General features: G+C 39.8%; 1 protein-coding gene across 1 annotated transcript in view; it reads left to right on the top strand.

The window, feature by feature from the left end:
* Positions 1-7,886, top strand: part of COQ3 (coenzyme Q3 methyltransferase) — a 25,062-nt gene extending 17,176 nt beyond the window's left edge. Inside the window, exons 5-7 of the mRNA XM_011973671.1 lie at positions 786-1,028; positions 5,422-5,581; positions 7,466-7,886. Of these exons, the coding sequence (XP_011829061.1) occupies positions 786-1,028; positions 5,422-5,581; positions 7,466-7,686 (624 nt within the window). The 3' untranslated portion in view covers positions 7,687-7,886. The remainder of the gene's footprint in view (positions 1-785; positions 1,029-5,421; positions 5,582-7,465) is intronic.
* Positions 7,887-13,405: the final 5,519 nt, after the last annotated feature.

The raw sequence follows: 13,405 nt of genomic DNA, 5'->3' as shown, positions 1-13,405 counted from the left end.
GTGTAGTGGCGCATGCCTGTAATCCCAGCTTCTCGGGAGGCGGAGGCAGGAGAATCACTTGAACCTGGGAGGCAGAGGTTGCAGTGAGCTGAGATCCGGCCACTGCACTCCAGCCTGGGTGACAGAGCGAGACTCCGTCTCAAAAAAAAAAAAAAAAAGAAACAGGGTTTCACCATGTTGGCCAGGCTGGTCTTGAACTCCTGACCTCAGGTAATCCACCCACCTCAGCCTCTCAAACTGCTGGGATTATGGGCATGAGCCACCGTGCCTGGCCAACCTGTGTTTAAAAACTTGGGCATGTCATGGGAAATGACTAAATACGAAAGCTGAGAGAAGAATTAGTTATGAAAAATCATTTCTAGTCAGAGAAAAGAAACTTTTGAGAAAAGATTGTTCTTTAGAAAATTTGAATATTTCAAAAATGATTGCAGTTTTTTCAATGGCTTGTTACATTTATTGCACTTTAAATATGTTAATACTGTACTATATGCAAGCAAATGTATCTAGAGTACATAGACAAAATTTTTTTCACTGTCTTCAAGTAGTTTTTTTTTTTTAATCAGTTTTTTGTTGTTTTCATTGTTCTTCTTACCTTTAAGTGCTTGATTGTGGAAAATTTCAAATGTGTACCAATTAGAGAAAATGTATATGAATTTCCATGTATCCATAAATGATGTCCAGTATTTATCACCTCATGGTTAATCTTGTTTCATTTTTGATAAGCTTTTTATTGCTAACATATGTTCTATTTTCTTCCTGAGGGTAACAGCTTTTTATGCTATTAGCCTCTAGGGCGGCTTGGGGCTTCAGTTATTGGAATCGATCCTGTGGATGAGAACATTAAAACAGCACAGTGCCATAAATCATTTGATCCCGTCCTGGATAAGAGAATAGAGTACAGAGTGTGTTCCCTGGAAGAGATTGTGGAAGAGACTGCAGAAACATTTGATGCTGTGGTAGCTTCTGAAGTTGTAGAACATGTGATTGATCTAGAAACATTTTTACAGTGCTGCTGTCAAGTGTTAAAAGTAAGGCTTATGGAGTTTATGTCTTGGTTTCTTCTTCTGAGTGTGTGTATATGTATCTATAGCAATAAAATGGTCCATAATGCATTAGCAGTCCAGCAGGCAAGGTACAGTAGAGAAGAAACCAGGAAGCCTGGATAAGGGGACAGCATCTCTGCTGTAGATTTCGTCTACCCCCTCAGTTTTCCCTTACTACCAGGGTCTTCCTGTGTCCTGTTAGTATATTGGATGTCCAGGGATCTTGAAAAATGTTGGTGCTGGTTGGATATGGTGGCTTACGCCTGTAATCCCAGCACTTTGGGAGGCCAAGGTGGGCAGATCACTTGAGGCCAGGAGTTCGAGATTAGCCTGGGTAACATGGTGAAGCCCCGTCTCTACTAAAAATAGAAAAAGTTAGCTGGACATGTTGGTGCACACCTATAATCCCAGATACTGAGGAGGCTGAGGCACAAGAATCGCTTGAACCTAGGAGGTGGAGGTTGCAGTAAGACGAAATTGCGTCACTGCACTCCAGCCTGGGCAACAGAGTGAGACCCTGTCTCCAAAAAAAAAAAAAAAAGAAAAGAAAAATATTGGTGCTGAACACTGGAAAACCATACACTTATAGCAGTATTTTTCCATTGGTGTAGTCGGGGTTAAATACTTAATAGATATTGAATGACAATTATAAGACATTGATTTGAGGCCAGGCATAGTGGCTCACACCTGTAATCCCATCACTTTGGGAGGCGGAGGCGGGTGGATCACCTGAGGTCAGGAGTTCGAGACCAGCCTGACCAACATGAAGAAACCCTGTGTCTACTAAAAATACAAAATTAGCTGGGTGTAGTGGCGCATGCCTGTAATCCCAGCTTCTCGGGAGGCGGAGGCAGGAGAATCACTTGAACCTGGGAGGCAGAGGTTGCAGTGAGCTGAGATTGTGCCTGGGCAACAAGAGTGAAACTCTGTCTCAAAAAAAAAAAAAAAAAAAAATATTGATTTGGGTGAATACTTAAAAATCAATAAAAATAATTATTATCATAAGTTTAAATAACAAGTAATTCTGTACGGGGTAAATGCATAATAGTTTACAGCTTATAAAAGAATATTTCATAAATATGATCTTACTGGATCTTACCTATAACTAGGTGAGGAAGGAGAGGCAGGTATTGTTATCATATCCTTTCACCTACGAGGACTCAGGATTTGTGAGAAGTCAGAGGTCACTAGGCATGTAAGTGGGGCTTAAGGCCAGACCGTTTGACTCCAAGTTTGGTTCTCTTCACTACTTACTATGCTTATATAGTATAATTTGCGACAGACTTCGTTCTCTGAATGTGGTTCTAAGTTTTCTTTTAATAAATCCCCCTGAAGTATTATTATTATTACTATACTGACTCTGTTGTTCACATATTTAGGAGGTGACAACCTAAAGTCAAAAGCTAAAAGAATGAAATGCTTAGCTCTTATCGAAATAGAGCTTTTTTAAAAAAAAATGTTATTTTTAAGTAATTTTAAATTTATAGCAAAATTGCAAAGATAGTACATTGTGCCTTTCACCTGTCTTCCCCTTAGGTTAACATCTCACATCATAAGGGTAGGAAGTAGGATGAGTCAAGTGAGGCACCTGGGGCACGAAATTGCAGGAGACAGCCCCTCTCAGGTGCTGACCCTGCACTTGCACACCCTGAAAGGGGTTGCCTGTTTCAATTCTGTGCCCTAGAAACCTCACTTACCTCATTATAGTTCTAGCCCTATATATAACCCATGGTACCGTTCTCAAAACTAAGAAATTAACATCAGCATTGTACTTATTAACTGCACTACAGAGCTTGTTAAATTTTTTTTTTTTTTTTTTTTTTTTTTTTGCTAATATCAGTTTGCTGTTACAGGATCCAAACCAGATTCCTGCATGTATTTAGTTGTCATTTCTCCTTAGTCTTCTTCAATCCGTGACAGTTTCTTGGTGTTTCCTCTTTTTTCTTGACAAGGTCTTACTGTGTCACCCAGGCTAGAGTGTCCTGGCAACATCACTGCTCACTGCAGCCATTTCCTGGGCTCAAGCCATGCTCCCATCTCAGCCTTTCAAGTAGCTGGGACCACAGGTGCATGACACCATGTCCAGCTAATTTTAATTTTTAATTTTATATTTTACTTTTTTGTAGAGACAGGTTCTCCCTATGTTGCCCAGGCTGGTCTCAAAATCCTGGGCTCAAGGGATCCTGCTGCTTCAGCCTCCCAAAGTGCTAGGATTACAGGCATGAGCTACCGTGCCTCGCCCTTGTTTCCTCTTAAGTAGAGTTTTACTAGGCTTATCTCTTATTTTCCAAATAAAGCTTCTTAATTGATTGTTAGTTCTTGTTTTATATGTCAGTCAGTGTGTATGAATGGAGGTTCTTTGACACATATGAGGGATGCTGGCATTGTAGGGTTTAAAACTAATTTTTGCTTCAGTGTAAAACCTATGTTTTGAAAATGACTATTGCTTACCACCATCTCCTTAGAGCGTGAGTTTGTAGAACACAGATTAGATATTCATAAGTGACTTTTTTTTTTTTTTTCCAGAGACAGGGTCTTCCTCTGTCACCCAGGCTAGAGTGCAGTGGCACCATCATAGCTCACTATAACCTCAAACTCCTGGACTCAAGTGATCCTCCCGCCTCAGCCTCCCAAATAGCTATGTCTACAGGTGCTCAGCACCATACCTGACAGTTTTTTTAAATACATTTTTTGTAGAGATGGGGGTCTCGCTATGTTGACCAGGCTTGTCTTGAACTCCTGGTCTCAAGCTGTCCTCCTGCCTCAGCACTAGAATTATAGGCATGAGCCACCATGCCTGGCCTATAAGTGATTCTTAAGATATTTTAGAGTTTGAAGTCACAGTGAGCTATGATCATGCCACTAAAGGAAAAAAAAGATATTTTAGAATACTGGAGCTTTACAGAGGAAAGTTAAAATGTGTGATAATATAGTGTAGGATATGTTTGTTTTTAATTTAAAGGCATACTCCAGTATTTCATGGTCCCCTCTTGTCTTTTTTATTTTTGGCTTAGAGTGGTATCTAAGATATATTATCTCTTCCTCCCAACTCACCTTTCTTTCTGTCTTTCTTTCTATATGTCTATAGTAATGTAATTATTTTGGAGGGAATCTTTGACATTTTTTCCCCATCAGGCTAATGAGAATGTATAAAAGAGAGAGGGGACATTAATATCCTTGCCATTTGTGAGGCAACATAGGAAAAACCATAAATACATTTACTATAAAGTGGCAGACTGAGGCCAGGCGCAGTGGCTCACACCTGTAATCCCAGCACTTTGGGAGGCCGAGGCAGGTGGATCATGAGGGCAGGAGTTCGGGACCAGCCTGACCAGCCAAGATGATGAAACCCTGTCTCTACTAAAAATACAAACCTTAACTGGGCGTGGTGGCAGCCACCTGTAATCCCAGCTACTTGGGAGGCTGAGGCAGGAGAATCACTTGAACCCGGGAGGCGGAGGTGACAATAAGCTGAGATTGTGCCGCTGCACTCTACCCTTGGTGACAGAGCAAGACTCCGTCTCAAAAATAAAATAAAATGGCACACTGAATAGTCCTATAAGTCCTTTGCATTCATCTCAGTGCTTATGTTGTTCTCTTTATATAAATATATATCACTTCAACCTCCACCTCCTGTGTTCAAGTGATTCTCCTGCCTCAGCCTCCTGAGTAGCTGGGAATACAGGCACTTGCCACCATGCCCAGCTTATTTTTATATTTTTAGTAGAGATGGGGGTCTCACCATGTTGGCCAGGCTGGTTTCAAACTCCTGATCTCAAGTGATCTGCCCACCTTAGCCTCTCAAAGTGCTGGGAATGCAGGTGTAAGCCACCATGGCCAGCCACTCTTTATATTTTTTATAAAAATGAAATAAAAACAAAAATGTTCAAACCTAATCATTAATGTTTTAGTGAGAGAACACTTAATGGTAGTACTTCCCTGCACAAGATGTATAGCTCTGTGCTGTAACAAACAAGTTAAGACAGGCTCAGCCCTTACAATGAAAACTGTTTTGACATATGTTAGAATGTGAATGTGGACATGTAACAAGGAAGAGCAGCCTGATCTCATTTTTATTGTAAAGTGTTTGGTATGTACAAAAGAATATATAAATATAAATCATAATTATGTATGATCTTAAGAGTTGTAAGCACTGTTGTATATACTCACCAAGTACATCTAAAATGCCTTTTATAGTGAACTTCCCAAGAGAAGAAAAAATGCTATTTTGCTGAATTATATTTTATTCATACATATATATTTTAACAGCACTCAGATTATTTGGAAGAAAGGAGGAGGGAGGGGGAAACTTAGCTTTTACTTAACTGATACACTTAACCTTTTACATTTTACTTCTATATAATTTCATTTCTTTTAGCCCAGTGGTTCTTTATTCATTACTACAATCAACAAAACACAGCTTTCCTATGCCTTGGGAATTGTTTTTTCAGAGCAAATTGCAGGTATTGTACCAAAAGGTACTCATACATGGGAGAAGTTTGTTTCACCTGAAACACTAGAGAGCATTCTGGAATCAAGTAAGTATTAAGAGAATTTTTTCCAATTTTCCAGGCCTAACTGAACTTTTAATATGCCAGTAATTATTACACACTTAGCCTAGCACTTAATAAAATAGGCCACTATGTTTTTGGATGTTGGTTTTATCTTCTCAACTAGGTCATAAACTCGTTGAAGTTAGGATTAAGTAGTAGATACCACTTCTCTTTTACCTGTCACCCCCTAACCCAGGGCCAAGCGGATAACAGATGATCAATGAATACTTTTTGGCTATTTAGTTCTCACTTGTTTAAGAAAGAGACACAAATGTCTGTTATTTACACATTCTCGGTCTGCCCTATTGAGCCCTACTTGTATCAGCTTATCTTACATATTATTTTTCCTGATTCCACCACGGTTACATATATTTTGAACTTCAGTATCACTTTTTTATGTATTTTATATGACTTACAGCATGACTTCATGGTTATTTTGGAGGTTTTTTTTTTCATCCTTTTATAGCCCATAAGCTACTTGAAGGCAGGACTATGTCTCCTTTTTGTACTCTCTAAAATGCCTAGCTGTGCTTTACACAGAGTGAGCTCTCGATTTATATGATGAATTCCGGTCGAGTAATAGTGCTTGTCAGTTCATTTATTTGGCATTTGGTATTCCTACTGAGTACTTAGACTCCTATATTTCTTATTTTTTTTTTTTTCATGTAAGTCTATCAGTAAACTTGATTTTACTTGGAATACTATCAGTATATAGCGATGTAGTAAATTCTAAAGATTTCTGTGAGTAACTTTGTTGAAAATAAAGTAAGGCCACGTGCAGTGGCTCATGCCTGTAATCCTAGCATTTTGGGAGGCCGAGGCAGGCAGATTATTTGAGGTCAGGAGTTCGAGACCAGCCTGGCCAATGTGGCGAAACCCTGTCTCTACTAAAAATACGAAAAAATGGCCGGGCGCCGTGGCTCAAGCCTGTAATCCCAGCACTTTGGGAGGCCGAGATGGGTGGATCACGAGGTCAGGAGATCGAGACCATCCTGGCTAACACGGTGAAACCCCGTCTCCACTAAAAAAATACAAAAAACTAGCCGGGGGCGCCTGTAGTCCCAGCTACTCGGGAGGCTGAGGCAAGAGAATGGCGTAAACCTGGGAGGCGGAGCTTGTAGTGAGCTGAGATCCGGCCACTGCACTCCAGCCTGGGTGACAGAGCGAGACTCCGTCTCAAAAAAAGAAAGAAAGGAAGAAAATTAGCCAGGTGTGGTGGCGCATGCCTGTAATCCCAGCTACTTGAGAGTCTGAGGCAGGAGAATCACCAGAAATCAGGAGATGGAGGTTGCAGTGAGTTGAGATTGTGCCACTGCACTCCAGTCTGGGTGACAGAGTGAAACTCTGTCTCACACACACACAAAAAAAAGAAAGAAAATAAAGTAGGAAAAAAATGTTTTAAAGATGCGTTATGGGGACAATCTCCTATTGGCACATATTTTTTAATGACAGCTAACATTTATTGAGTACCTACCAAACTCCAAGCATTGTGCTAGTTTACACACATAGCTCATCTAATTCTAACAGTTCTGTGATACAAGTTCTGTACATGTAAGAAAACTGAGATTTAGAAAGTTAAGTGGCTTGCCCATGGTCACCATATAATAGATACCTGAGCTGGGATTTGAATCCAGGCAGACTGCTTTGGAATATGTGTCCTAATTGTGACTTACTGAAGTTCTGCACTAAATTGTGATTAGTGCTTAGTTACAAAATACATTTGCCAATTAAGTTAGGAATCCTTTTTCTTCTTCTTTTCCTATCCATTTAGTGTATTCTCAGCATTTTTAATGCAGAGAGTTGCATGAAACTCTTGGAAATTGGAAGGAAAATATTTATTAAATCTACTCTTTCTGATTTTTTTTTCAGATGGTCTGTCAGTTCAAACAGTGGTAGGAATGCTCTATAACCCCTTCTCAGGTTACTGGCATTGGAGTGAAAATACCAGCCTTAACTATGCAGCTCATGCTGTGAAATCCGGGGTCCAGGAACACCCAATGTCTGCTGAGTTTGCTTTCAAGGGAGAAACAGAAGAGCTCCAAGCTAATGCCTGCACCAATCCAGCTGTGCATGAAGAGCTGAAGAAATGAATTGTTTCTGAGGACTATAGTAATATGGCTTAGATATCTGATGTTTTCAAATATAAGAAATATGTAATTTATCCTTTGAGAGAGAATCATGAAGAAAAGAAGGTCAATAAAAAGGGCTAAAACCTTGATCAGAAGTTTTTGTTATTTCATCTAATAGCTACTTTCAAGGGATTCTAAGAATAAAAAGTTTTGTCAAGATACTATGTGATCGAGGAGTTTAAGTTCCTCAATCTTTGTTGTATAATTAGGGTATGCATATTCATTTCATCGTACAAAAAAAATTTTTTATATATATATATATGCTGTAATCTGTTTTTGTTTTGAGATAGGGTCTCACTCTATTGCCCAGGCTAGATTGTGGTGGCGTGATCATGGCTTACTGCAGCCTCAACTTCCAGGACTGAAGCAATCTTCACACGTCAGCCTTCTGAGTAGCTGGGACTACAGGCATGCACCACCATGCTTTGCTATTTTTTTATTTTTATTTTTATTTCTTTTGAGATGGAGTCTTGCTCTGTCACCCCCGAGCTGGAGCGCAGTGGTGCTACCTCATAGCTGGGCTCACTGAACCTCCGCCTCCCAAGTGCAAGCGATTCTCCCACCTTAGCCTCACAAGTAGCTGGGATTACAGGTACCCGCCACCACGCGCAGCTAATTTTTGTATTTTTAGTAGAGACAGGGTTTTGCCATGTTGGCCAGGCTGGTCTTAAACTCCTGACCTCAGGTGATCCATCCACCTCGGCCTCCCAAAGTGCTGGGATTACAGGCATGAGCCACCATGCCCGAGCCATAACTCATTTTTTTAATATACTTTAAGTTCTGGGGTACATGTGAAGAACATGCAGTTTTGTTACATAGGAATACATGTGCCATGGTGGTTTGCTGCACCCATTAAGCCGTCACTGCATTAGGTATTTCTCCTAATGCTATCCCTCCCCTAGCCCCCAACCCCCTGACAGGCCCCAGTGTGTGGTGTTCCCCTCCCTCTGTCCACGTGCCGTAACTAAATTTTTTAACTGAGTTTTTAAAAAATCCTTTCTACTTGAAAAAAGCACCATAAAACATTTAAGGAACTGTATACAGAAGTATGTCCAAATAACCTTAAATTCTTAAATTTAATATTTGAATCCAAATCCAGCACATATTTAGCAACTCATTTGCTTTCCAACAAAGTAAAATTTAAAGGAAAAAAGTACATATTTTATCTTCCCAAATATAAGTGATATGCAGTTAGTAGTGAATCATCTTGAAGCAGTTATTACTGAATCATCTTGAATTTCTAGTACTTAACAAGGTATATATTTAATAACTGTGAAAGTTAGGCATCTCTTTCTACAATAAATGAGTTTTGTTTTGGGGACTGCTTTCGAAGCAATTCCATTACATATTTCTTAGATTAATGTTTAATACCAATACTACTACTTCCAACAGATAGAGTGAGGAGGCTTAATTTACTAAGGAAGCCACTAGAAAACAGACTAAGAATCAAACTTCTAGATGAAGTCCAATGGAAACTCCTCATTTTTAGTCCCCTAATTAGTCACTGGCAACTGAAGTTAACATTTTTCTTTTAATTCTTGAAATTTCACTTTCTTCCCCTAAAATGCCACTGGAAAAAAAAAAATAAGCTAAGATAGTTGGGAAATGTTTGCCCAAGGAACCTAAACCAACAGACATTGACAAAGGAATATAGAAAACCTATGAACTGAAAAGTGGAAAAGGCAAAAAGTAAAAGCTGACCTCTACATGGGCCACACACTGCCCCATCTGTGTTGTCACATTTGGCCAACACGTTCTGTGTATGTCCTTATGCAGCATCCAGATTTTCAGAAAAAGCCAGAGACTTGCGTACTTCAAGAGGCATAAAAATATATTTCAAAGTAGTCCTTTTCATTATAAAAATGTTAGCTGAAAAAGGAAGCTTCCATAACTAAATTTTTGTTGTTGTTTGGGACAGAAACTCACTCTGTCGCCCAGGCTGGAGTGCAATGGCATGATCTCGGCTCACTGTAACCTCTGTTAATTCCTATGGAATTAATAAATGAAAATATATCTTGCCCCTGTGTATAATCTAATTTGATCTTGCAGGCCAATTTCAATAATATTCCAGAAGAAATAGACTTTTTTTTTTTTTTTTTTTTTGAGACGGAGTCTCGCTCTGTCACCCAGGCTAGAGTGCAGTGGCCGGATCTCAGCTCACTGCAAGCTCCGCCTCCTGGGTTTACGCCATTCTCCTGCCTCAGCCTCCCGAGCAGCTGGGACTACAGGCGCCCGCCACCTCGCCTGGCTAGTTTTTTTTTTTGTATTTTTAGTAGAGATGGGGTGTTAGCCAGGATGGTCTCGATCTCCTGACCTCGTGATCCGCCCATCTCGGCCTCCCAAAGTGCTGGGATTACAGGCTTGAGCCACCGTGCCCGGCCAGAAATAGACTTTTAAAAGACATTACAATTTCTTAAATGTGTATTTGTAAAGTGAGGATTACTCAGCTGAAAAGTTCTAATTTTGAGAACCACCTATTTTTGAAAACCAAGAATGTAGCAATTAGGGTTATAGTAGGAACTTTAATATGCAAAACTTCCCTTAGGAACCCTGGGGCATAAGAGTCCCTGCAAGAACTAATGATGGAAACTTTAGGGCTGATAGTCCAGCAAAAGAGACTGTAGATCTGTCTTAGGAAGAAAAAGAACAAGGCTGGAGAAAGCAGGAAGGTGAATTTGTTTGGGATTTTGGTTTAGGGTCAGAGGAACAGCTGTGGGAAGCTGAGAGATGATCTGAATGAATATTCATACCCTACTTATAAAAGTAGATGACTCATGTAGTCCTCATGAAGGCAGTCAGATTGCTCAGTGGGGCTACTAATTATAAAAACTCCTAGACCATTTAAGGTTGGCTCCCAGAGCTATGAGCACTAGGAAAGCAAAACTTTCAGCACTTGGAAGTAGTAATAAATGATGGTAGGAAGAGTCACAAGAGAGAAGTCAAGTGGTGTAGCTTTTTTGAAAACATCCATAAGGAACCATAGGAGCCAGCACCCAGCATACACACAAAACACCTGTAGAACCTAGAGGAGCCTTCTGGCAAGATTCCAGAAACTAGCAACAGTAATGAATAAAATCAATAAAACATCATGTGCCTATTCTACATATTTCCTCATAGCAAAACATGACAACAAAAATCTTTTACATCTTTCAGGAGGCACTAGAATTGTCAGCATCGATTCCTCAAACTATGCCTGAGTGTTCTCAAATGAAAATGTCAGTGTTACTACAACTGTAAGCTTAGAAAACTTCCTATTTTTGATGATAATGTCAGGATTTAGAAGTCAGGAGCATCCTTTACATAGTCAGGAGCATCATTTACACAATCTCTATGTAAACAAATCTTCCTCAAATCATCTATTTTGAGCATGCCATCTCTTTCCTGTTGGAAACCTCACAGATATACTGACCCCATGCCCCAACCTCTTCTTCAGTGGTTTCTCATTGCTCCTAAGATATAAGGCCGAAATCCTTTAACGTGGCTACCAAGTGCCTTCATGGTGTAGCCCTACCTACTTCTCAAGACTGCTTTTTGACAAGCTTGCTGTATTTGAATGACAGAACAGTTCATTACAAGTCTTTTGCATTATTTTATTTTATTTTTTGAGATTCAGTCTCACTCCATTGTCCAGGCTGGAGATCAGTGGTGTGATCTTGCTAACAGCAACCTCTGCCTCTCGGGTTCAAGCAGTTCTCCTGCCTCAGCCTCCCGAGTAGCTGGGACTATAGCTGGGACTACAGGCTAAATGCCCAGCTAATTTTTTTGTATTTTTCGTAGAGATGGGGTTTCACCATGTTGGCCAGGCTGGTCTCGAACTCCTGACCTCAAGAGATCCACTTGTCTTGGCCTCCCAAAGTGCTGGGATTACAGTCATGAGCCACCGCACCTGGCCTTTTGCATTATTTTAAACTTTACATTTTAAAATAATTTAAAAATAATTTCAGACTTAGAATAAAAGATAACAAAAGTGATACAAAGAGTTCCCATATATCCTTTACTCAGCTTCTCCAAATGTTAACTATTTTAACCACATTATAATTATAAACACCAGGAAATTAAATTTGATACAGTACTGTTATCTAATCTAAAAACCTTATTTATATTGTATTAATTGTGCCACTAGTTGGGTTCTTTTTTTCCTTTTGAAACAGATCCCACATTGCATTAAATTGTCATGTCTTCTTAGTTTCCTTTAATTTGGGATGGTTCCTCCATCCTTCTTTAACATTCATGACTTTGACACTTGAAGAGCACTGGAGAGTTATTTAGAATGAACCTTAACTTGAACTTTTCTGAATTTTCTTTGTGACTAAATTCTGATAATGCGTTTTTGGAAAGAATACCACAGACATGATACAGTGCTCTCCTCCACCTCAGTGCATCCTATCAGGAGACACATAATGTCAATTTGTCTTGTTACTTGTGATGTTAACTTTCATCACTTGACTAAGGTGGTGTCTACCAGGTTCCTTCACGGTAAGGTTAGTATTTTTCCCTTTGAAAAACAGAATATTTTGCTGAGTATCTTGTAGCAAGATAACCCTAGAAATATATAAATACTCTGTTTTTCATCATATTTTACCCATTAGCTGTATCATCCATTGATGCTTCTTGCTTGGAACTATTATGCCTTTGGTGTTTGTCTCTTTCTACACTTATTAATGGAATTCTTCTGAAAGGAAGAGCTGTCCCTTTTCCTCCATTTACTTATTTATTTATTTACATCCATATAGACTCATGGATATTTATTATTATTGATGGGTTATTATCATTCATTACCATTTCATGAAATGATTATTCATTATTACTTTTTTCAACTTGTCCCAGATTTGGCCATTGGAACTGCTCCTGTGTCCTTTCATGTCCCCATAAGTTTTTTTTTTTTTTTTTTGGAGACAGAGTCCCACTCTGTCGCCCAAACTGGAGTGCAGTGGCACGATCTCGGCTCACTGCAACCTCCACCTCCCGGGTTCAAGTGATTCTCCTGCCTCAGCCTCCCGTGTAGCTGGGATTTTTTTTTATTTTTATTTTTAGTAGAGCCAGGGTTTCGCCATGTTGGCCATCTGTCACCCAGGCTGGAGTGCAACGGCGTGATCTCAGCTCACTGCAGCCTCCGCTTCCCAGGTTCAAGCTATTCTCCTGCCTCAGCCTCCCGACTAGCTGGGATTACAGGTGCCTGCCACCATGCCCTGCTAATTTTCGTTGTTTTTTTTGTTTTTGTTTTTGTTTTTCTTTTTCAGTAGAGACAGGGTTTTGCCATGTTGGCCAGTCTGGTCTCGAACTCCTGACCTCAAGTGATCTGCCCGCCTTAGCCTCCCAAAGTGCTAGGATTACAGGCGTGAGCCACCATGCCTGGCCTAATTTTTTGAACACCACATTTTTTCTGGCACCATAAGATGCTCCGGGTTCAACTTGTATTTTTCCTGAACTAGCCCTGGAAATCGAGGGACTCCAATACCTTTAATTAGAGAATAGTATTTAGAAACCAAGATCTGAGCACTAAGGACTCTTGAAACTACTGAGGTGTCATTGTTTCCAGGTTCAGCAGATAGCTAGGAAATATGTGAATGCATACAAATATACATATCTCTATTTCTGTATCTGTGGGTGTGTTGTTTGTGTGTATACAATAATGAATTCATACTGATACCTCTGATTACAATCCAAAATCACAGGGTTT

The sequence above is a fragment of the Mandrillus leucophaeus genome, unplaced genomic scaffold (assembly GCF_000951045.1).
Source record: "Mandrillus leucophaeus isolate KB7577 unplaced genomic scaffold, Mleu.le_1.0 Scaffold1392, whole genome shotgun sequence".
Taxonomy (NCBI): Eukaryota; Metazoa; Chordata; class Mammalia; order Primates; family Cercopithecidae; genus Mandrillus; species Mandrillus leucophaeus.
This window is presented reverse-complemented; position numbering and strand designations above follow the sequence as displayed.